Genomic DNA, 25,148 nt, shown 5'->3' on the forward strand with positions numbered 1-25,148 from the left:
CGCAGTGAATATAAATCTATCCTTTATTTAGCACAACAGACAGAGTAGCGAATGTATTTATGTTGTTACTAACAGAGTTATTGATTAAGAGAAATATTGCAGTAAGATTTTGTGGAAGGTCAGTGGTAGGAGTAAAACTGACTAAAATTGAGACTGACAGCTTTGGGAAAAAAGAAATTGCATTGAACTATTGCAAAAATGAAATTGTTTGAAGGCTTAAAGAAGCTGTTAGGAGGTAAAGTGAAACATTCATTTTTTATTGGTGATGCTCCTGAAGGAACACCTGTGCATTTTATGTCTACCAACTTAGGACAAAATACATGTATGTGGGTTCACCAATGGTGCAAGATTACTGAAAAAGAGGGTGTTTTGAGGTTTCCAAAAGATGGTACTTTTGAATTGCAAATTATTGACAAATTAAGGGAAGTCTTATGTGAAATAAAGACACCATCTAAAGCTGCACAATTTTAGGCCTTAAGCTGTGGGAAAAGATAGCAAGAGAGAAAGCAAGTGAGGATAAAAAGGTAAATCACCAAATGCAGGAGTAGAGAATTAATGGTGATAAAGAGCTTCAAATAAATAATGATTCAAGGGATGAAATAATGGATGCATTGTTAACTGAGTGTCCACCACTTTATGTGGTTCCCATTAAAAATACTGAAAATAGTGTACTAGTAAGCACTACAGTGGCTACTGCTTCTGTTGAACAGAGAAAAACACAGATTGAGAAAACTGTGCAAACATTTCAGATTGACCCATTACCTGTTGATTCAGCACTGACAGTGATACCTCCAGGTGTTACTGCTTCAAATGTGCCTGATTCAGTCCAAGAATTGCTAACTGCAGATGCACAGGTAATGCATAGAAAAATTATGACTGTCCCAATTAATATGGTCCCTACTGAAAAGGTTCAAAGAGCTTCAGAAAGGAGTGACTATGGCAGGGTTTATTTCAGAAACTCAGAATTCACAGGTTATTGAACAGAAATTACCCCAAGCACTAAAAGGTGAGGGACAAATGGCCTTTAAAACATCTGCAGCCCAGGATAAAATACATATATTTGAAAATGGGATTTCTCAAACCTGCTTTGAGGAAGCAGCAGTGATTAAAAAGATAGAAAACATGGGAGAACATATTAACACAGGCCCTGAAAAAGAGAGACAGCTTAGTGTTTTAAATTCAGCACTTGAACATGGAGAAAATAACAGTCCATGCTGTTTAAATAATGAAAATGTGAACAAGTGTCAGAAAAAGGAATTAATTTGCCTGAGTAAGGAAACAGTTGCATGTGCATTAACTACACATAATGGCCTGACAGATTTGGCTCAAAATTATGAAATTGATGTTTCAGGAAGTTTTCCATCTCAGAAAAGTTTTAGGGTACATGTGGATGATGAAGCAAATGAGAACATGTGTTCTTCAGGAATGCAATTGCACATTGCAGAAATAAAATATATTTTTAAATGCAATGGGTTTGAGAAATTAGGAGACACATGGGCAAGAAAACATGAGAAGAAAAAGAAACCACCAGACATAGCAAGGAAACTGGATAAGGAAAAGAAGCCACCAGGTTTAGTTGAGAAAAATAATAAGCAGAAAGAGGGAGAAGCTTTTGCTTACTCATTGAGAGAAAAGGTGGGAGACGTGCATGTTCCTATGCCACAGAATAAAAGTGAACTTGCAGCATTTCTGAACACATTCCCACAATTGAGAGACAGGCATATGCTGTGGTACCCAAAAGTTGATGGATTTGTTGACATTTTAAAAGAGCTGTGCATTAATTTGGAAATGTTCTTTTATATTGCCATGCAGAATGAATTGTGGTTTGAATCTAAAGTTATTCAAAGTCCAAGTGAAGAGGCAATGAAAAGGGTTTGCATGAATGCACCATCATTTTCTGTTGGTATGGAGGAAAATATAGCAGTGATTATTTTCCTGAAGGGTGGAGTGCCAGCAAATGATGTTGATTGGGTACAGATTAAAAGAACACAGGATGGAAGTAAAGGTGGTTTGGTTTGTGTAAATTCAGGTATGGATGTTGTACTGCTGGAAAATGTGTCCTTTTGCCATCTTTATAGCAGATTTGAGCATTGGAAGAAGAAAAATAAATTTAAACATGATGCACAAAAACATGGAGAAATGCAGATGCAAAGTATACCAACTAAGCAAATGCAAATGTCAGTTCAGAAACAGGTACCTATGGCAGGAATTTTCCAAGCAAAGATGGTCCCACAAAATATGGAAAAAGCTAAAATTAATTTAAGTAAGGTGTCCAGAGCAAGAGTGAATTATTTCCAGAGACAAAATCAGAACCCAGTTCAACAGGTTACTGTGTTTGCAAATGAGAGTTTTAACCCTCACAATTCAGAATTTACCAAGTGCATTGTGAAGGCAGAGGAAAGTCCAGATTTAGTTGCAGGAGTTTTAAAAAAGGAAATTACAAACCCAGTTTTAGAAGAATTTGAACCAAAATTAGGCCCATTTGAGGAAGATTGCAAAACTGTTGACTGTGATTCACGCCTAGCAGAAAAACAATTGTTTTGCAAATGAAGCAGCAGAGATTACTGTACATCAGATAATGTTATTTTTCAGATTCCTGATGAGGATGTACATTTTAAAATGGCCCAACAAGAAACAGCTGTAGCATTATTTTCAGAAAAGACAGTTGAGAAATTACCTTCTGCTTTGGAAAAAATAATAAAAACAGAAAACAGAGAAGGGTGCCAGATTAATAAAATATGCAGAACATGTCTTATTAAAATTATAACCAAGTGACATGTATTCAGGAACACCATCAGTTGCAGGAATTTTACCAATAAAAGGTTTTTTGATGGAATGGATTAGAAGTTTATGTAACTTTCTGATCACAGGCTCACAGAAAATAAATGAAAAGAACAGAATAGTGCAGGAGATTAGAAGCATATTTTTTCATGTTGTCCTGTGGTCCCGAATCCAGCCAATATATTTTTTCACATTCCATGTGCTGAAGAATGGCTTACTTTTATTGATTTTTGCAAAGCTCATGTCACAGTGCCAATGAATGACAATAGTCAGGAGTACTGTCAAAAAGAAGATGAATACCTGGGACACAAATTTGGAAAGGGAGGTAGAAAGGTGTCACCAGAAAGGGTGGAAATAATTTCCAAGATAAATCCACCTCAAATAAAGAATGACGTCAGGACATTTTTGGGACTGGTTATCTGCTGTAGAGAGTGGTTACAAAACATTTCCCTAGTGGCTAAGCCTTTACTGAGGCTGACACATGAGGATGTGTCTGATCCGCTTCCATTGGACAACAATTGCACAAAAGCATTCCTAGAGTTGAAAGAGAAAGAACGTTGCGCCCCAGCACTAGGAATGAAAGTTTATTCAAAAGAAAATATACAAATTTGCAGTGAGAGGGAGGGCTGCACTCTCTCATTGCCTATTCAAAAAGATGACTGTGTTCAAAGGTCTGTGATGTATTGCCCAATGACCTTTGACCCTAACTTCACAAAAATGTCAGCAAATGAATTGGATTGTGATGAAACTGAAAATGAGTGTCTAAATATCATGAAAATATGCATAAAGCCAAATTCAGACTTTAAGGATGAACGCCTGAGTCAGCCCAACAATGTCCATTTTGTAGATGGCCCATGTTTGAAAGGTGACACATTAAAAGCAGCACATGCTGTGCTCCTTATACATTATGTTGTCAAAGCTTCATGGCTTTCAGTAGTTACCTCAGCCCAAAATTCGAAATTGATCGCCCTTACCATAACATGCAGTATATCTGCTCAGATGAGAGTCACTGTTGTCATGGGAGAGAGAAATGCTTATTCAGTTGCACACATTTGTGTTCTGTTAGCATCTACATTCTATGGAATCTTCACTGTTGAATTAAAAGAGGCTCAAGAAAATGTTTTTGAAGCAGCACTACAGGGTTGTATCAGAACTGTTTTTGAGAAAAGTGACAACTGCATAGTGGCAAAAGTGTTATTGCAAAGACTGATGCCGAGGTATAGATTGCCAGTTTCTCTGAAATCAGATTATAATGTGGTCACAAAGATAATGAGTGCAGAACAACAGATTGGACAAGGAATGGATTGCAACTATCTGCCTGAAGTGTCAAGCATAATAAAGCAACACAATGGCAACACTGAGTTACCTTTTGCAAAAGACGGTGTCTCACCAACACTAAAGTGGCTTGAAAATGCATATGCAAATGCACTTGTGCAAAACAATGATGTGAACACTAGCCATTGCTGTGTAGGTCTGGTTGATGTACAGTGTGCAGTTTCTCACCAGATTGCAGCTGCTACACAAGATCTGCATAATGGATGGTGCAACGGCTTTGGTCTGAGAGATGCTGTGGTGAAACATCTGAATCTGATCAAAGTGAAAATAAGAGTGAAAGGCATTGGTTGAAAAAGTGCAAAGGATTGATGGTGCTCTGTCCGAGTTTCTCAACACCTAAGTAGTCTAATTTGCATTGAAAAGGTAGAGAATGCCACACTGTATGAGCCATTCTGATGGCAAGCTGATGACAAAGAGCAAAGAAATGCTGAAACTGTCCTGTTGAATTCCTTTTTTTATTATTTTAGTTACTTATTTTAAAGAAGACTATCTGTTCCAAGAAGCTACTTACAGAACTCTGCACTAAAACAATTGAGCGTGGCTATATATGATCTGATTACAGATAGACTTGTGTTTGCCTTAGAAATAGAAGTAAAATTGTTATATGCTCAGCTTTTGCAATTAAAAAAAAATGTCACTTTTGAAAATGAAATATGTGTGATGAATTATAAATCATCTTATTATGATTTGAATTATCAGAAGGGTGGATTGATGGAGCAGATTTCATCTGCAGTCAGGCATTGTTTTATTTTTTGTGCTTCAGACAGACTGCATTTAAATTGCCACGCACCTTTTGGTGCAAGTTAAAAACATGGCACATGAAAAACATGAAAGTGAGGCCTATTCACTATCAAATGCTTTTGCTGAATTAACATATGTTTTTGCAATAGAAAAGTGGCTTTTTTAGCTTTGATTTACATGAAATTAATATTATCTTTGTGTTTGTTTTATTTTGGGGCCTACCAATAAATGGCTGCCTGTGAAACCAGCAAGTCTATGGCTTGCTTTGAAAGAGAAGAGAGCATGCGCAGACTGTGGCAGCTTGACTCAAACTGCGGAAGGAGTCAAGGACATCTTGAACTGTACATTCTTGTGACTGTGCCAATGTACCAGTTAGTTAAAAGTATCCATCTGACTGCACTGTGACAGGAAGGAGGGAAAACTATAGAAACATTTTTCCTAGTAAATGTTGCAAATGTTTATAAATGTATTATTCATGTATGCTTCTTTTGTTAAAACTGATAAAGTCAGGTTTATAGAATGAGTCAGGGTAATGAGAACTCATGCCATCATGACTGACCAATCACGTACAGGTTTTCCTGAAGTTGAAACATTTTGTGTAGTCTGCCAAAATCTTGTGTATAAATTCTGACCTCTCCGTAGGAGGGGCTGGCTTTTCTCAGCTCAGCTGGCTTCTAGGCTCATTAGGGGGGTGGGTGAGCTCTTGAGAGAAGGAACAGATTAGGCCAGACATCCTATGGGTTAGGTACGAGATCGTCACGGGTGCATGGGCGTCCGAGGAGAGTCAGGGGGAGGTTTCTTGCTTCCACGTCATATCTTGGCACTGCAGGCCACATTCCTTTGAGGTCTGGTGAAGGGCGGGCTTTGTAGATATGTCTCATTCCTGTGCTCTGAAAGTGTTGCAGCGTGGCACAGCCAATGAGCTTGTGGTGCCGTGCTGCGGCCCTTTCTTATAGATCTACCCCCAGTGCTTTTGGGAGCAGTTAACACCACTAAAAAACACTGGACTGTTGGTGGGCATGTTACATGACCGGGTGCAACGAGGGACGGAGATACGTGTGTCAGTTGTGTCTTTCCACAAGAGTATTAATGGTGACCCCCCCCCCCCCGAGCAGGCGGGGAGGGGGCGGGACTTGTTGAATGTTGCTTGCGCAGCCCTAGCACCAGTACCTGGAGCAACTCTGAGAGGCCCGCCTAGTGTCTGGAACTATCAGGTTCGAGATTTCGTCCTTGATAATTCCGAGTCCTGAAACACTCTTAACTGCAATTTTACCTCCTAATGAGGACATATGATAAACTCAAGCTTAAGTTCTTAATTGAACCTGTGAAGGTAATAGAATATTTATTCTCTCTAATATGGTCTTCCATGTCGTGTCAGGAATAAGAATCCTGCGGGGGCAGATGTACAAGCCCCTTGCATCATTTGTGCCAACGTTGCGTCACTTTTTGTGACGCAGCGGCAGCGTAAAAATGCGGCCCATTTACAACATGACCCATCTAGGAAGATGTGCCACGTTGCAAAGCCCTGCATCACAATATACCTGCGGCAGGTATAATGTATGCAGGGTGGGCGTTCCAATGTTTGGAGCAGGCGTGAGGAGTGACGCAGCACAATGAGGATAGGCCCCCCCATGCATGGCTCTGTTGTGTCGTGCTTGCGATAAAACTCCAGCAATGCATGACTTTTGCACCAACAGGTGCATCAGAATTTAGGACCCATCTGTCATTCCTTGCACAATGGTGCACCGTATTGTAAATATGGCGCATGCATGGTGGCGCAAGGGTTTCTCAGGGTGGCAGAGGGAAAGTGACGCATCTCTACAGATGCATCACTTTCGTATAAATCTGCCCCGGAATTTGGCTAGATTCATGCTATACACATACCAAATACATACATATATATAAATTAAGTTACAACAAGGTAGTTTTTAGGGAAGTTGGCCACAATAACTATCCTTTCTTTTTCTGTTTGGTGAACAGTGCCAGGGAGCAAGGATAGTTTGGGATTCATGATAGAGGTACAATAATTCAGGGTGAAGTGTTTATTTAGAAAGTTTTATATAGCGCAAACATGACCACCAGTGTGCTTAGTGTATTGTTTAGTTACAGTGTCTTCTATGTAGTTAAGCAAGTCAAGGCATTAGGGTCAGAATCTTCGTCACACAACAATTAAAGAAAATATTTAGATCCTTCCCATTTTAGAACCGAAGGCGGTATCTAAACTGAATGTCATGAATTGGATGCAATGTACCAAATCCCCATCGCTTTTGGTCTATAGGAGGGATGTCCTCTTGTGGGTTAAGCAGCTCAAACTCGAAATAGGTCAACATCAAGAATACAAATTGTTTTAATTCATTGACTGCAAAGAAACGTCCAGGGCAAATTGAGACTCCACCGCCCCATGGCATGGAGAAATATTTCACCTTTTTCCCATCCTTGTAAAAATCTACTTTTTTAGATCCATCAGGATTCAGAAAACGGTTGTATTTAAAAATATGAGATTCTGGATGCACCTCTGGGTCCATGTGTACAGCGATGTATGGAAATAATGCTACTCTGTCCCCTTTGCGGATAGCGTATTCCCGACCATCTGCCATCTGGAGATTCATGTCCTCCAACACTCCTCGCATCAGGACTGGAGCAGTGGTCAGTCGCTGAGACTCTTCCACTGCACTGTCCAGAACAGGTGTCTTCAACAACATGTCCCTAGTAAGATTCAACAGTCGACTCCCTGGCTTTACCTCTTGCCCAGATGTTTTTATGACATGGTCAATTTCTTCTCGCAGAGCCTTAATAGCTTCTGGGTTCTTCATTAAGTGCAGAAGAAGCCAGAAGCCAGCAGGCCCAGTGTTATTTTGCGATATCCATAGAAGTACAAACATGAATCTATCTTGCATGTATTCATCCATCCCATTTTCAGCCTGGCACTGTAACTGATCAGAAATCCATCCACTAACATTATCTTTGTTCATTGTGTTCTTCGCAGACAGCTTATTCCAGAAGTACCTTTTCAAAAGTTCAGCTTCAAGTTTTTCCTTCAGTGAAAGAATAGTATAAGCCATTTGGGGGATGAGGCGGTCATACTTTCTGAACTTATGATATAATTCCTCTGAAAGGAACCGATCAATCTCCTTGGCCTTTTCTGTGCTTCCTGCTTGCTTGGCTGACTCGTTTCCGAACAATGACAAGTATCCGGCACGGAACACGATGTTATAGCTGAAATGGGAAAGTCCATCCTGCTTCCAAGTTCTGTCACCTTCTCCTGAGCCAACACTGTGAAGCATCAGATTCTGCAAGTTCTCCATCATTGCCTGGGTCATGACCACAAGTCCATCCCCCATCAGATATTTTGTATTTGATGTTTGCAGATCTTTAGGGCCACTTGGTGTGGAATAGTAGCTGAAAGCTGTGGCTGAAAAGTCTAGTGCAAACTTATCGAAGTCCAACTTGGACCGTGATTCCTTCAACACTGAGCCGAAAGAAAGTGGGTCCAACAGAAAAGTGATGTAGTAGCCTCCAATCTGAACTGTGAAAATGTCACCATGCTTCTTCTGCATCTTCTTCAAAAACTCTACACCATTGTCTTTGCATTCCAGAGCATAACCTAACCATGGAATATAGCCTTTGTCCAAAGGAGGCTCATTCGGTCTTCTCCAACGAAACAATCCCAGAAGATAAAGACCACCAATGGCAGAGAAGATCAAAGCTAACATGAGGGGTACAAAAACAGGCATGTCTGCACAAGTGTTTTCTGTTTGATTTGAGATGCCAGAGTTTCTGAAAAACCAAATCAAAAAAAGATTTCAATCATTGTTAAAAGTTTGCCAGTTCTAAATTAATACAGTGAAACTTATTCCATTTTAAGGTGTTCACCCTGTTTTCGTTACAAGTTGGAGAATTGATTACATTCCTAATACAAGGTCACATTTCTTAAAGGTACTACCAGTTAATAGTCAACCACCAATGTCACAGGAGATCTTTAACACATTTGTTACTGTAGAGACTTACAAAAGATTTAATTAAATTATAATTTGTGACAGCATTCTACAACGTTTGTTGGTATGGTCTGTGGTTGCATCAATTGCTTCGCCCAAATCTGAGATTGAGTTGGTTTCTACCACTTACACTATATGAGGCAATTATACCCTAGCACCTTTGTATCTGGCTCGGTAGTAGAGGTGCCTCTGAAAGCGGGCGTACACAGTGGAGACTAGTATTTACCTTTCTGAGCAGGCTATCCCTTTCGAAGAGGCTATGGGTGTAGTGTATCGCTGCAGGGCATTTGCTCTACTTTTAAGCAGTCTGTGCCCTTTTAGATAAGATGAATCCCAGCGGCGTAGGAAGATTGTCATGCGCCCTTGAGATAGCAAGGAAATTGGGGCTCCATCCAATGGTTTGCTAAAAAAGACAGCCAGAATTTGGGTGCAATGGGTCCCTAACAATGGGCCCTGATGACACTGCACCAGCTGCACAATAAATAGCCATGGTCCAAGTGTGGCTTTGCTTTTCCGGGGCCATATCACTGCAGGGATGAAAAAACCCTCAACAAAGCAAATTCATTTGTGCCATTTTATGTTTTTAGTGCCGTTGTAGATTGAATAAGTTGTATTTACACCTGGGGAAGCATTACAGAACTGAATTCACACTATTTTTGCTTTGCTTTTCTAATGAACAGGAAAGCAAATCTAGTCTCTCCAGTTTTCAAATGTGAACAATGGCAGTGCATTTGCAGCAACATCTGTTTACTTCACTTACATTGCCTAAGTAACAACACAGTCATAAACCGATTTCATCATACAAGTGTCGACACTCACTTACCACAATTTTTTTCACGACATTACCTTGCCACAACAGAAATCTGTAATATGGACTAATTATAAAGGCAAGAAGGAATATTTTCCCTTTTTTGGACTGATGCAAAGTCTCTGTGCTATAGCCCCAATACTGCCTTCTCTGCCTGAGAATAGGCACGTTCTGTGTCAGACAGGCTTCAACTGGCATAAGCCACAATGCATCTTTGAGTATTTGGATGACCATTATGTTGAGCAAGGTTTGCTCCCAGCCCCACCAGCCTTGGAACTACAGTGATTTCTGTATGTAACTTATGGTCAAAATGGGCGAGATCGGTTGCATTCTCAATTTCATATTTTGTTTTATCCTTTTTCAAGTTTTATCACATTCAGAAGACCACTGGAAAAGGACATTTCATTTTGTCAAGTCTCCCAAAGGGGCCCTCACAGTAGCAAAATCACAAATGTACCTTGAACAATTACTGGCCATGCCTAACAAGGATCGCAGCATGGTAACATTTTGTGGGGGTCAAATAGCTGACAGTGCTGGTGAAAATGACCCCTAGTCTTATCCAGATAGCATAACAGAGCCCTTGTCACATCCAAAAAAGACCACTGGTCCTGCGGGGAAGAACCAGGCTCAGCATAAAGAGACAGAAGAATCACCTCCTGATCCTTATGAAATTGGGAGTCCACTTTCAGCACAAAAGACAAATCCAAACCAAGAACCACCTCATCATTAGAAAAGGACAGAAAGCTACTTGAGTCATTAAAGCTCCCAATGCCCCTATGTGGTAGGCAGAAGTTATGGCCACCATAAACACCACTTTGAAGGTCACAAATGTAATATCCACCACCTCCAAAGGTTCAAAGGGAGGAGAAACCAAGGCTTTTAGAACAAGTGGCAAATCACACATGGGAAACAAGGGTTTCACCAGGGATCGGGATTGAAACAAACTGTGTAACAAGTGCACCCCCAAATCCTCCACATCAGCCAAATTGCCCTAAGGTGACCTAAAAGCACTAATAGAAGCCCACTGGGCCCTCAAGATGGACACAGCAAGATGTTTCTCAAACTCTTTCCATGAAAAACTGCAGAACCTCTTTTAGGTAACAGTCTAGTGGGGACATCTGGAGAGGCTTACACCACAGTTGGAAACGACTCCGATGACGCTCATATGATTTACAGGTAGATGGCTTCTGGGACTGCTGATTTGCCATAGCTAAATCTTGGGGCAGTCCCTTACTCTGTAACCCCCTCCTCTCAACTTTCAAACCAAAAGATGCAGTGTCTGCAGGGACAGGATTAGGGATGACCTGAGAGGGGAGGGAGAACAAGGAATCATCCACAGACCCTGGATTGCCAAGAACTTGAGCCTGGGGAGTCATATGCGACTGGACCAAAACGGGTCCACTATCCCCATCTTTCTTGCTTCCCCCAACAATTTCGTCTGCAAATTGGGAATGAGAGAAACCGGCAGAAATTCATCAAACAGCTGATTCAGCCATTAGACGGTCAATGCACCTACCCCCAGGACCCCTCCTATAGACAGCAAGTACTGAATCTGGTAACTTGTGCATGAAGCCGGTAAGAAAAGAGGCCAAGAAAGGGTACACCAAACCTCCCACACAGCTGAAGAAAGAAAGCCCTGGTTAGAGAAATTTACTGGAAAGGCGGAAAGGGCCAGCGGAATGAATCTACCATCCCATTATCCACCTTTCCCTGTGCACCGCCACCAGACAATGCAAGTGAATTCTCCACCACTGAAACAGCATGGTAGCAACAACAGTCAGGGAACTCGACTGGTACATCCCTCCAATTGTTCACAAAGGCCAAGGCAACCTGGTTGTCTGATTGGACCACCAGATTGAAACCCACAAGAAGTTGCCAATGTACTCTGCCCTGTATACTTCCATGAGTTTCTGCCAATTGGCGGAGTGCATGCCCTCCTGTAGAGACCACCTCACCTACAGTGACCTGTCCCCTAGCGTGTCTCCCCAACCAAGGGAGCTAGCATCCATGGTGAAAACCAATGGAGGATCCCACTGAAACTCAATGCCTTTAAAAAGAGAATCCTGCAGAATCCACATTCTCAGGAGCTGGACGACCTAGACAGTCACAGGAACCACAAAGTCAAAATTGCCTGACTTTGGGTCCCAGTATGAATGAAGATGGGACCACAGTGGACAAAGATGAAACCAAGCCCAGGGGACCCTGAAAACTGCTGCTGCCATGCATCCCAGCAATCCTAATCACTGACGAACAGGGAGGGAATGGTAACCTATCATTCTCAAGGCCAGAGACCTCAAGATTTCAGCCCTGGGAGCTGTAAGGAAAACTCTGCTCAGATCTGTATGGAACCTGGCCCCTATAAAAGTCAGATCCTTGGTAGAAACCAACTGGCACGTCCCTTGATTGGGCAGAAATCCATGAGAAGGAATCTGAGAGCAGACCAAGACCAGATTGTGAAGGAGCTGTGACTTTGTGGGAGCATGAAAAAGCCAATTGTCCAAGCACGGATACAGGTTAATGCCCAGCAAATGAGTAGGTGCCACCACATTCGTGAATACCCTGGGGACCAACTTGAGGCCAAACGGCAACACCCTGAACTGAAAATGCTTTTCCCAGATTCAAAATCTGAGATACTGCTGCTGCTGAGGATGAATCGGGACATGATAATATTCATCCTTGAGACCCAAAGTCGACATCAGATGCCCCTTGACCACCATCAGAATGACCCTTTGCAATGTTTCTATTTTGAAGTACAGGGTCTGAACTAATCTGTTGAGAGATTTTAAGTCCAACATAATCCTGAAACCCCCATTGGCTTCTCTACTAGAAAAAGGATAGAATAAAAGCCCAGGACTGCTCCATCTAAGGAACTTCCATTATCCCCCCCTTATGAAGAAGAGAGTTGATACCTTGAGCCATGGCCAGCCTCTTTTCCTTCCGAGATGGCCAAGGAGTTGGCTGGACTCCTGATGGATGAGACAAAGTCAAAAACTCCATCCAGTACTGTTGGAAATGTCCCTCACTTTGGGCAGGGTCACCCTCAAACCTTATCCATTCCTCCCCCCTTTTGCTGAATTAATTTTTGTTGGCCTTAGGACTCTTGGCATATTAACACTGATAATCAATGTTAAAGTGCATGTGCCTACTCCCTCAAAACATGGTAATATTGGTGTATCCACAATTGGCATATTTGCACTCTACGTGCCCAGGGCCTGTAAGTTAAATGCTTCTGGTGGGCCTGCAGCACCGATAGTGTCACTTCTTTAAGTAGCTCTTTAAACATGTCTTGCCACTGCAGAGCCTATATATGCAGTTTTATTGCCATGTCAACTTGGTATATAAAACTCCATGCCAAGCCTTAAACTCCCCTTTTATTGCACATACGTCACCCCTAAGGTAGGCCCTAGGTAGCCCATAGGGCAGGGTGCAGTGTAAGTAAAAAGTGGGACATATTCTTTTTAGTTTTATATGTCCTGGTAGTGAAAAATTCCCCAATTAATTTTTCACTACTGTGAGGGTCACCCTTCTCATAGGTTAACAAATGGGATTCCCTATTACATTTAATAAGTGCAATTCCAGATTGAGAAGGAGTAAAACTATCATGTTTGCTACCCACGGACTTGTAATAGTGAACCCTCTTTAATGGTAAAGTTGAATATATTATTACAACTTTAAAAATGCCACTATTAGAAAGTTAGAAAATAACTGTGTTCTTGGAGGAATTGTTTGTATGCCAATCAGTAAAATAAAATATTGGTCAAAATAATGATCCAACAGCAAGCCATCAGGAAATTACTCACATAATCAATCAGCAGTATATTGTTATAGGCAAAAAAACATTTTTATATACAGATTGTGGCCATGGATAGGAGGGAGAAGGCTCCCAGATGGATAATGTGCCCCGGTTTTGGTGTGGAGTTGAAAGGTGGGTGCCACTCATGATTTTAGAGTGGCACTTGCAGCATCAGATGGCAGGGGAGGAGAGATCACTCAGTCATTCCATGTCAGACACTGGAGCAACAGTTGTGTAGGAAGAAGCAATGTCTGACAACTAGTGGGGAACAGTCCAGGCCCCTCAGAGACGTCGCAGTGAAGTGTGTTTCAAAACCATGAGGCCCCAGGCAAGCGTTGAGGCACCAGGGTGGAAGGCCCTCCCAGCATCAGTATGAGCTGCGCTGTCTCCTCCCTTGTGCCTCGATGATGGTGCCAACTTGGGGAGGAAAGATGAGTCTTCCCTCATCTGTGAGCGAGAGAGCGCCAAGACTCTCCCGGCAGGACCAACACAGACACCAGAGTATGGCAATCTTCGTGGCCTTCAGGCAGTGTGCAGGGTAGCACGGAGGAACGCAGCTGGAAGATGCTACCATCTGTGGGGTCCCGCCAGTGCCACGTTGGCCCGCAGGGATAAGAGGGCCCCTCTAATGCTGAATAGAGCCACAGGAGAAAAGGGCGGCCTCTCCAATTCCAAGCACCACCGAAGGGGCCACAAGCTACTGTCAGAATGCCCCGCAGCATGCGCAGGGCCTCACATGTGGTTATAGAGTAACTTCCGTTATTGGCAGGCCCAGGTCATGAAAGACCCTGTGGCTCAGCTACAACTTTACGTCTCAATTATGGCGCTGATCAGTTGAGGTCACCAGGGGGATATGCAACCATGCTCACCCGCCCACTGTTTGCAACCGCACAGTCTGCAGTCTATGCAAGGGAAAGATGGGACCCCCTTCCCGAAGCGCTTCGATTATGGGACTGATCGGAGGATGACATGAGAGGATCGATCACCCGGTCGCTCCTGCTCACCACTGTTCACCTTGGTCCCCAGCGGGGAAATAGTGCACACTCCAGTCACTCTGTAGGCCAGGACAGCCCCTCTACTCTGATGCGGTCGGCCTCCTGCAGTTCTGTCTGTCCCCTCTTGGCCTTAATACTGGCGACGGAGTGGTGTGTCGTACTCCCTCAGGCAGGAGAATGTCCCTGCATCCTGGCAGTGGCCTGGGGATATGGAGCAAGTGCCTGCTCCCTGTTGCCACCCCAGTCCGGGTCAGCAGCCCATTGTGGCAGCCATGTTGGGACTGCCATGAGGCTCTGGATCAGCACCACTTTTTAGGCACTCTCAGGAGCGCTCCCAGCATCTTTGGAGGTGTAGGGAGAGGATTAGGGAAACAGGTCCCTACATCCGCAACTCTCTCGCCTTGCCACCAGTAGGGATGGAGGACGATGGTTGGGCTAGTGAATGGAGCAGTAAAGATTTGAATCTGTAATGTAGGCTGACTAAGACACTCCTTAGATTCTATTTATCCATATCCAAAATTTCCTTTGGTCCATTGCGTTGATTACCGCACTGGTTTGAACCCACCTGCTGACGTCTTTTCTCTGGCATTGATAGCTTTCCGATAGCTCAATGTTATCTAGTCGATCTTGTTTCTCATTGATGAATTTACATCCTTTTCCCAGCATTGAGCTCTGAGGGCTTTGTTTAGTGCTCATTTTAGTTTAGATGTTTGCCGTTTAATTTCAATCAGGTGTGTCATGTTCTTGAACTGCACAGAGTCTGGATTGTTGGCCCAGTTCTTTTTGGCCCATCCTCCTCCTGTAAAATTGTGACTAGAGTCCCCCATTGTTCTGCATTCAGTATTTGCCCTGCAAATTTCTTGGAGAGCTCTTCTAGGAACTGCTCTAATCGTGGCCTGAACCCCGCTTGTACTAATGTGAACCATCTTATTCTTCTGATATCTTTCAAGTCCCCCTGCCCCCCAATAAGGTTTGTCTTGGGGCGGCGGGTTCCTTGCACCGTCACTTTGAATTTTAACATTGCGTGCTCACTTGCCAAGGATGTATGTTGTGCGAATCTTTTTATATGAAGGGAGTGGGCTATTGACACCCAGAGATAGTCAAGCGTGATCATCCTTGTGTTAGAGAAGTGAGTGTAAACAACTAGTGTGTCTGCCATTTAATGGAGTTAGCCCCAGGTTGCTGGGAGAAATGCTGAAATCCTTGCCATGCTTGTCTGGTCTTTTGAATTGTTTTTGTATCACCGGCATAGCTCAGATTTCGTTACCAAGATCCTGGCATATACCACTTGGCCCCGTGTTCATTAGGATAGCATTAAAACCACCAATTATTAGCCACATTGACTCCGGGTCTGATGTTTTTAGTCCTCTCAGAGCCGGAAGAAGAAGGGCTAATGTGTTTTTCCTTTTATCTTTTAAAGGATGGACATCATCATCAAAATACTTAATTTAGGCCTATAAGGCCATAAAAGTGAGAAAACAGTAAAATTCAATACATACATCGAAAGTTCATTTGAGATACATTCATCCATTGCGCACTTCATCGCATCAATATACGTCTGTTTGGTTGGAGTTCGTATTGAGTTCGGATGAGTCCCACGTGGTGGTCTTGACGATCTAGGGGTTGCCCTCTTATCTTGTTCATCTGTAAAGTGCCTGTGCAATTTATGAGCAGCAAAGTACTATTTGTTCTGTACCAATAACGATTTCTGGAAAAGTGTGTGTGCGGTAGGTGCGCAATAGTGCAATTATTACAATATACCATTATGCTTAGGATGGGTATAAATTCTGCCCATGATGAGCAATGTAATAATACAGTGGTTAAATACATTGACTCTGGTTACAATGATAATGACTTGGGTAACAATGATAATGATAAAATTACCCTCCCCCTTTGCAGATACCATTGTTGCCACTGCCCCTGCATCTTTCACATATATTGAGACCCCCCTGCTGCATGGCCCCCTGCTTGTGATGTAGTCGTGGGTGCTTCATATGCCATAAAATCGTGCCAGGAGTCAAGGAGCCATGTTTCTTGCAGTGAGATAATGTTGGCTCCTCTTAGTTGCACTAGTGCATGGGTACGCACAAACTTTCTCTCGGGGGCCAAATTTACAGTGTGGTTTGTGTCTGAGGGCTGCACCAGTGGGGGCAGGGTCAGTGGGGGAGGGGGCGGGGCTAGAGCAACAAAAAAAACGGTGACCATGAGGTTGAACAGAGGTCCCTGCAGCAGATGCCTTCGTCCACTGAGCCATCAGACCCGGCATACACACATCTCTCTCTCTCTCTCTTTCTCTCTCTCTCTCTTTCTTTCTCTCTCTCTATCTCTCTCTCTCTCTCTCTATTGCTCTCTCTCCCTCTCTCGCTCCCTCTGTCTCACTCACTCTGAATGTCTCACTGCCCCTCACTCCCTCTCTCTCCCTCTCTCTCTCCCGCTCTATCTCTCTGTCTCCCTTTATCTCCTTCCCTCTCCCTCACTCTGTCTCTCTCTGTCTGTCTGTCTCTCTCCCACTGTCTCCCTCTAGCTGTCTCCCACATTCTGTCACCCTCCTCCCTCTGTTGCCCTCCTCCCTCTGTCACCCTCCTCCCTCTGTCTTTCTCCCTTCCTCTGTCTCCTTCTGTCTCCCTCTGTCTCCGTACCTCTGTCTCCCTCCTTCTGTCTCCATCCCTGTGTCTCCCTCCCTCTGACTCCCACCCTCTCTCACCCCCACTGTCTCCCTCAGTCTGTCTCCACCTGTCTGTCTCCCTCAATCTGTCTCCCTCTGTCTGTCTGTTTCTCTCCCACTGTCTCCCTCTATCTGTCTCCCACATTCTGTCCCCCTCATCCCTCTGTTGCCCTCCTCCCTCTGTTGCCCTCCTCCCTCTGTCACCCTCCTCCCTCTGTCTGTCTCCCTCCCTCTGTCTCCTTCTGTCTCCCTCTGTCTCTGTCCCTTTATCTCCCTCCTTCCGTCTCCATCCCTGTGTCTCCCTCCCTCCGACTCCCTCCCTCTGTCACCCTCCACTGTCTCCCTCAGTCTATCTCCACCTGTCTGTCTCCCTCTGTCTGTCTCCCTCTGTCTGTCTCCCTCTGTCTCCGTCCCACTCCTTTTCCCTTTCTCTGTCTCCCTCTCTCTCCCTTTCTCTGTCTCACTCCCTCTCCCTTTCTCTGTCTGCCTCCCTCTGTCTGCCTCCCTCTGTCTGTCTCCCTCTGTCTCCTTCTCTCCGTCTCCCTCTCTCTGTATCCCTCCCTCTGTCTCCCTCTCTCTGTCTGCCTCCCTCTGTCTCCCTCCTCTGTCTCCCTCTCTGTCTGTCTCTCTCCCTCTGTCTCCCTTTATCTGTCTCCCACCCTCTGTCGCCCTCCTCCCTCTGTCTCCCTCCTCCTCCCTCTGTCGCCCTCATCCCTCTGTCTACCACCCTCCCTCTGTCTCTCTCCCTCCCTCTGTCTCTCTCCTTCTATCTCCCTCTGTCTCCGTCTCTGTGTCTCCCTCCCTCCGTCTCCATCCCTGTGTCTCCCTCCCTGTGCCTCCCTCCCTCTGTCACCCTCCATCTGTCTCCCTCAGTCTGTCTTTCTCTGTCTGTCTCCCTCTGTCTGTCTCCCTCTGTCTCCGTCCCTCTCCCTTTCTCTGTCTCCCTCCGTCTCCCTTTCTCTGTCTCCCTCCCTCTCCCTTTCTCTGTCTCCCTCCCTCTCCCTTTCTCTGTCTCCCTCTGTCCCTCTCTCTCTCAGTCTCCCTCTCTCTCCCTCCCTCCCTCTGTCTCCCTCTCTCTCCCTCCCTCCCTCTGTCTCCCTCTCTCTCCCTCCCTCCCTCTGTCTCCCTCTCTCTCCCTCCCTCCCTCTGTCTCCCTCTCTCTGTCTCCCTCCCTCTGTATCCCTCCTCCCTCTGTCTCCCTCCATCTGTCTGTCTTCCTCTCTCTATCTCCCTCTGTCTGTCTCCCTCTCTCTGTATCCCTCCTCCCTCTGTCTGTCTCCCTCTCTCAGTTTCCCTCCTCCCTCTGTCTGTCTCCCTCCCTCCCTCCCTTCCTCCCTCTGTCTCCCTCTCCCTCCCTCTGACACCCTCTCTCTCCCTCTGTCTCCCTCCCTCTGTCTCCATCTGTCTCCCTCCCTCTGTCTCCCTCTGTATGTCATCCTCTCTCTCCATCTGTCTCCCTCCTCCCTCTGTCTCCCTCTTCCCTCTGTCTCCCTCCTCCCTCTGTCTCCCTCTCTCTGTCTGACTCCCTCTGTCTGTCACCCTCTGTCTCCGTCCCTCTGTCTCCCTCCCTCTCCCTTTCTTTGTCTCCCTTTTCTGTCTCCCTTTCTCTGTCTCCCTTTCTCTGTGTCCCTCTCTCTGTCTCCCTCTCCCTCCCTTTCCCTCCCTCTCCCTCCCTACCTTTTCCCTCCCTCCCTCTCCCTCTGTCTTGCTCCCTCCCTCTCCCTTTCTTTGTCTCCCTTTCAATGTCTCCCTTTCTCTGTGTCCCTCTCTCTGTCTCCCTTTCCCTCCCTTTCCCTCCCTCTCCCTCCCTCCCTTTCCCTCTCACCCTCTCCCTCTGTCTCACTCCCTTCCGCTTCCTCCTCTACCTCGGTCTCCCTCCCTCTACCCCCCTCTGTCACCCTCTACCATCTCACCCTGTCTTTGTGTGTCCAGGCTGAGACAACTTCCCGGGCACAGACACACACAGCCGCACCCGAGCACTTCACAGGTCTTTAAATGATCATTTCATGTTAATGAGGCTTTATTGTATTTCACCTCTTCTTAGGCCCCTGCAGCTCCACAGCTCCACTCTATCACTGGAATCGCCCAGCCCCCACAGAGCAGCAGAGTCTCTCAGAGTCGCGCTGCTGAAACCCTCAGTGTTTGAAGAAACTCTTTAAAACATTTTTTCAAAAAAACACGAGTACGATGTCTGCAAGGTCCGTGGGCCGCCAAGAAAGGCATGCCGGGCCGCTGGTGGCCCGTGGGTCGTACTATGAGGACCCATGCACTAGTGTGTACCTTTTCAGCCCTCTAATATTTAATTAGCTTATTCCCAGAGTGGCCTGCTATGTATTTGTCTGAGAGTTATGACTGGGAGCTTAGCACACCATGCAACCATGCCCAGTTTGAGATTTTTGTTTGCTGTGCGACACGTGAGCGGCCTTTTCCATGGTGGCCTGTACTTATTATCAGCTCACCTGAGGTTCTTACGGGGGTCTAATTGCGGTTTTGGCACCCATTACCTCTGATTCCTGCACATTATCTGTTCTGTATAGTCTTTTCAAAGCGAAACCAAAGGGGATGATGGACGGAGCATTTGAGCAAATCAAACACTCACCCCAGTCAACTGATCTGGGTTTAATCCGTCATCATTCTGTAGCTCACTCCACCATCCCAGTTCAGACATGGCCATATGCAAATCAGTCTGACCCTGTGCCTCATGGGAATAGTCCAGCACGAACTGCCAAGCCATGTCTTCCCTGGACCGGAAACAAGCTTCCGAGGACCGGTTTCTGGCATTCCAGCCGTCTTCAGCCCGGCTTGCTTGAATCCAGTGGCAAAGTGAGCAAGGGACTCACGTCTGAGCATACCCTGCCACACTTATGGCGGCCAAAAGCGGTACAAAAGGGGGTGCTCTACTTTTAAGCAGTCTGTGCCTTTTTAGATATAATGAAACCCAGCGGCGTAGGAAGATTGTCATGTGCCCTTGAGATAGCAAGGAAATTGAGCCTCATCCAATGGTTTGCTAAAAAAGACAGCCAGAATTACAGGGGTCTAATTGCGGTTTTTGCACCCATTACCTCTGATTCCTGCACATTATCTGTTCTGTAAAGTCTTTTCAAAGCGAAACCAAAGGGGATGATGGACAGAGCGTTTGAGCAAATCAAACACTCACCCCCAGTTAACTGATCTGGATTTCATTCATCATCATTCTTTAGCTCACTCCACCGCCCCAGTTCAGACATGGCCATTTGCAAATCAGTCTGACCCTGTGCCTCATGGGAACAGTCCAGCCCGAACTGCCAAGCCATTTCTTCCCTGGACCGGAAACAAGCATCCTGGGACCGTTTTCTGGCTAATCAGCCGTCATCAGCCAGGCTAGCTTGATTCCAGTGGCAAAGTGAGCAAGTGACCCACGTCTGGGCATACACTGCCAACTTAGGGCGAACAAAGCGATACCAAAGGGGATGTTGGACAGAGCGTTTTAGCAAATCAAACACTCACCCCCAGTCAACTGATCTGGGTTTAATTATTCATCATTCTTTAGCTCACTCCACCACCCCAGTTCAGACATGGCCATATGCAAATCAGTCTGACCCTGTGCCTCATGGAAACAGTCCAGCCCGAACTGCCAAGCCATGTCTTTCCTGGACCGAAAACAAGCATCCTGGGACCGGTTTCTGGCTAATCAGCCGTCATCAGCCAGACTAGCTTGATTCCAGTGGCAAAGTGTCCTTTTTGTATGGATAGAGATAGATGCCTTGCACATAATTATTGCCGGATATTTTGCCTCAGCCAAGTATATGATTTTTATTCCCCATTGCTCAAGGTGACCTTCGTTCTGCTTCATAACCTGGACAGGGTTGTAGTTAGTGAAGATAATTTTCATGCGGTCATATTTCTCCTCCCTTATGGGAGGCAGAAAAGATACTGAGTCGATATCCTTAGAGATTATCTACTCAAAGCCTGGTAAGGATCCACATAGCTTTAGAATGTTTCCTCTGATTAGAAGGTCCCATATGCCCCTTGAAGTATATGCAGGATAGAGGACAAGACTATTGCTAGCTCTTGGGCTGTCACAGTTCTTGGTATTCTGGCTTCATCCTTGGGGATAACAAAACACTGCAATTAGAACAGTTGTAGTATAATGTTATTAATTCTAACATGAAGCACTAAGGTTATTTTAATTGTTTTCCATTTCCATTGTTCCATTGAACCTTCACGGATGCACCAGGCTATGGCAAGCTTCTGTTGGTACTCCAAGCGGGTTTTACTTCCAGTTCTAACATCTGTCGCAGTTCACCGGTACAGCCTTAAAAACATTAGTGCATATTTACAATGCATTTGCACCGCCGGTACATCCCTTTTTCCCATATTAAAAGTGACGCACAGGTTTCTTAAATATGCCCCATTGTGTTTTGTATGAAAGACATATCTTTATTTAAGTTGGTGCTTGGAGTTTCTCTAATTAGATAATTGTATGCGGATTTATTCAGTGTCTTTGAGAAAAATTTACCTCATTTTTAATATTTGTGGTTTCATTAACGTCATATGGGAATATTTTGTGAGTTCCGAGGAACCTATGACAGACACAAGGAAGAGTGTGATTGGTTGAAATCAATGCCTCCTTTGTTTTAGAAGAAGTACCCACCAATTAAATCTCAATTGGGATTTGCACTTGGGTGTGTTCACTTGCTATGCAGGGCCCTCCTATTTCTTTTTGGATGTTTCCAAAACCTTTAGGAGTTGCAACTCATCCACATTTAGCATCTGAAGGGGAGTGCCAACACAGATAGAGGAAGAGGAAGAGACTCCTCACAAACCAAAGGAGTCAGCGGTGTGGGATTTTTTCATATTCACAGCAGACAAATATGAATGCAAAGATGGTGACATGAAAGTTGTGCAAAAGGCAACTTAGCAGATGAAACCTCAATCAGTATTTTTTGGGAACTTCAGGGATGTGGTAACTGTAGTGTTGTGTATGTTAGAGATACTTGGACCCCTCTGATGCCTGACAAATTCTGTAAGATTGTGACGTACATGGTGGGGTGTGGTCAAGAAAATTTATGACGTAGTACAGGCAGTTAAGAGTTACACTTTGTAGAATAAAGACGTAAAATACTGAGCTCTGTGTGTAGCGTGATTATTTACATGTTCCCAGGCAGAGGAGAATGCTGCAACTGGAGATGAGATAGGTGATTACGTAAACCTGGCAACACAAAGAACTCAGAGTGCTCTCCCAGAGAGTTTGCTGTGGTCTAGCAAGCTGCTTGTGTATGCCACGTGCACCTCAGTCAAAGTGAAAATCGACGGTTGACGTATATGGTGTCAAAGCGCCACTTCAGCCAGTGCCAGGACTGTGAACAAAGTGATGGCCTTGCAGAAAGTTTGTTTGTTATCGGCAAGACATTTTCTGTTAAAGTCAAGACAAGAGAGACTGCCCCACAGCCTAATACAGAGACGTCATTCATAAAGTACTACAACAACAAAGATAGCGACAACCAGGTACAGAGAAGGGCCAAAGGCAGTGATTGACAAGTGCAAGGAAGGGCTACAAGTAGAAACCTTTCTGACACAAAGAAATGCTAAAGGTAGTGACAACCAGGTACGGAAAGTGAAACGAGTGTCAACAACCAGGTGTAACGAAATGCTGTGAGTAGAAGCAGATGAACACAGAAAAACATTATAGGAGGCGATAACTAGAGGTATAGAGAATACGATTACTCCTACCAGAACCAGAGTAGAGAGCCATCTGACCTCAGCACCAAGCACCACAAACCAAGCAGAAGCAAAGGGGTTGTGCTTACAAAGTTAGTAGATCGTGATGGGCCAACTGAAAGGCTGTGAGTGGCGGTCAGAATAGTGAATCTTTTTAATGGCTGCTGAAAAGAGCACCAAATATGGCACTGACACCTTCTTAAAACCACCACCTCCCTTTGATACCGTAAAAAAGCAGAACTTTGGTGACCAATGGACTACTTGACTGAATCCTTTGATGATTTCATTAATGCACAGGTGCTGAAAGAAGCAAATAACAAAGAGATCATTAGATATCTAAAGAACTTGGCGGTTGAAGGAGTAGAAGAAGTGATAAAGAAAATAACACACAGTGATGAAGTGATGTACAGTCAAATCAAAGAGGCGTTAAACACCAAGTTCAATCCGATGCCAAATTTAGACTATGAAAGGCATATTTTCAGTCAAAAAAGGTAGAAAGCTGGTAAAGTGATGAATGAGTTTGTAGAAAGACTTGATTTGCTCATCAAGCATTGCAAGTTCAATGATAAAGAGGCCAGGCCTTCAAGATTGATAGATGGTTGTCTATCTGATTCCTTCTGATGACAAATGCTAAAAGAGACACTCAGCTTGGAGTGAGTACACAGGGCTGCTAGAGCGGAAGAAAGAGCTGACAGACTAGCTGCTAACATAGCGGCTGGAATGGCCCAAATTGAATCCGTACTGAGTGTGAAAGGTAAGCCGAAACACAAGAGAGAAAGCCACAAATTAATGTCTCCTAAGAAAAAGAAGTTGTGTTTTGAAGGTAAATGTCCCGCCACTGGACAGATATGTAAAGGTTGCGAGAAAGAGAACCGTTTTGTAATGCTTTGCAAAGTGAAGGAAAGATCATGTGCATCACGTAAAGAAAACAAAATTGACGCCAGAAAGTTCAAGAGATGTTTCCAACACCCAAAAGGCCATGCAGCAACACCAGTGGAGGCAAGTAGAAAGTGAACAACATCAAATTCCTCATCTAAAAGTTCCACATTGTCAAGCAACACTGAGGAAGATGGGTGTGTGATGTTAATGTTGACCACTGGACAACGTGCACATGTATGATTAGCTTCTTGCAAAGAAGAATGCCAGTCAAAGTGAGATCGACAAGTGATAGTGCGAAATTTATTTGGAAACAGTCCCGAAATCATACTGAAGGTTAATGGGTGCACCATATCTTTTATCCTAGACAGTGGTGCGTAGATACCAACAGAAAAGTACAACCAACTGTCCCCAGTATCCGGTTTAACCCTGTTGAAAACCAAAGTGTATACAAGAGCTGCTTTGACATCACTGCAAAGTCAAGGTTCATTTAAAGCAACTGTGAAGCACAAAAAGACAGAAGTCAAAGCACTAATTTATGTCCTGCCAGGCACTTCATTGAGTGCATGTTTACTCAGTTTCAGCACTGTTGCTGACATGGGGCTGATTTCTGTAAACTGCAACATCAGTGCCTATCATGAGATAGTGAATCAATTTCTGTTTTTGTTTCATGGATTAGGAAGACTTAAGACAATAAAAGTGCAGCTTCACATAAATTAGGACATCCGTCCTGTTGCTCAACTACATCACCGAATTGCGTTTTATTTACAAGAGCTGTTGAGAATGAACTTGAGACACTATGAAAGCATGACATCATTGTGTGATCCACTAGTCCAATGGTGTCACCCATAATGGTAGTGCCTAAGAAGTATATCGGAGGAGCCATGCGCATCTGCATTGATATGTTCCAAACTAACAAGGCGATTGAAAATGATCAACACCATTGCTTACATGATTACGCAGCCAAATGTAGCCAAAGGTTTTTTCCACCTTGATTTGAACAAAGGGTACCACCAACTCAAACTGGAAGATAATTGCAGGTACATTACTACCTTTTCGACTCATGTTGGTTTATTTGGATATAAAAGACTACATTTTGGAGTTTCATCAATTGCAGCACTCTTTCAGGATGTAATTTGTCACATAATACAGCCAGTCACAGATGCTTTCAATTACAGAGATGACATACTGGTTTACAGAGCCACCAGAAGGAATGTGAGAAAGTTCTTACAAAAGTGTGTTGTATACTTGCTGTTGCAGGTTTTGATATAAATGTAGCAAAGAGTGAGTTTCATAAAACATAGCTCCGTATTCATATAAAGTGCAGGCTGTGTTATCCACGTCTCCCCCACAAGATGTAACTGTGCTTTGATCCGTTCTCAATATGGCCAGTAACTGTTCAAGATATATACGTGACTTTGCCAATCAAATATGTGATTGAGAATGCCACTGAAATGGC

The 25,148-nt window shown here is 44.3% G+C and overlaps 2 protein-coding genes across 2 annotated transcripts in view; both read right to left on the minus strand.

Annotated features, from left to right (window-relative positions):
- The window catches only part of LOC147685175 (7-alpha-hydroxycholest-4-en-3-one 12-alpha-hydroxylase-like), a 203,180-nt gene that overhangs the window by 143,113 nt on the left and 34,919 nt on the right, over positions 1-25,148 (minus strand). The window lies entirely within an intron of this gene.
- The window catches only part of LOC147685176 (7-alpha-hydroxycholest-4-en-3-one 12-alpha-hydroxylase-like), a 53,161-nt gene continuing 34,954 nt past the window's right edge, over positions 6,942-25,148 (minus strand). The window contains exon 2 of the mRNA XM_086941085.1: positions 6,942-8,634. Within this exon, the coding sequence (XP_086797211.1) occupies positions 7,056-8,591 (1,536 nt within the window). The 5' untranslated portion in view covers positions 8,592-8,634 and the 3' untranslated portion in view covers positions 6,942-7,055. The remainder of the gene's footprint in view (positions 8,635-25,148) is intronic.

This window comes from Lissotriton vulgaris, chromosome 10 (genome assembly GCF_964263255.1).
Source record: "Lissotriton vulgaris chromosome 10, aLisVul1.2, whole genome shotgun sequence".
NCBI classification, from domain to species: domain Eukaryota; kingdom Metazoa; phylum Chordata; class Amphibia; order Caudata; family Salamandridae; genus Lissotriton; species Lissotriton vulgaris.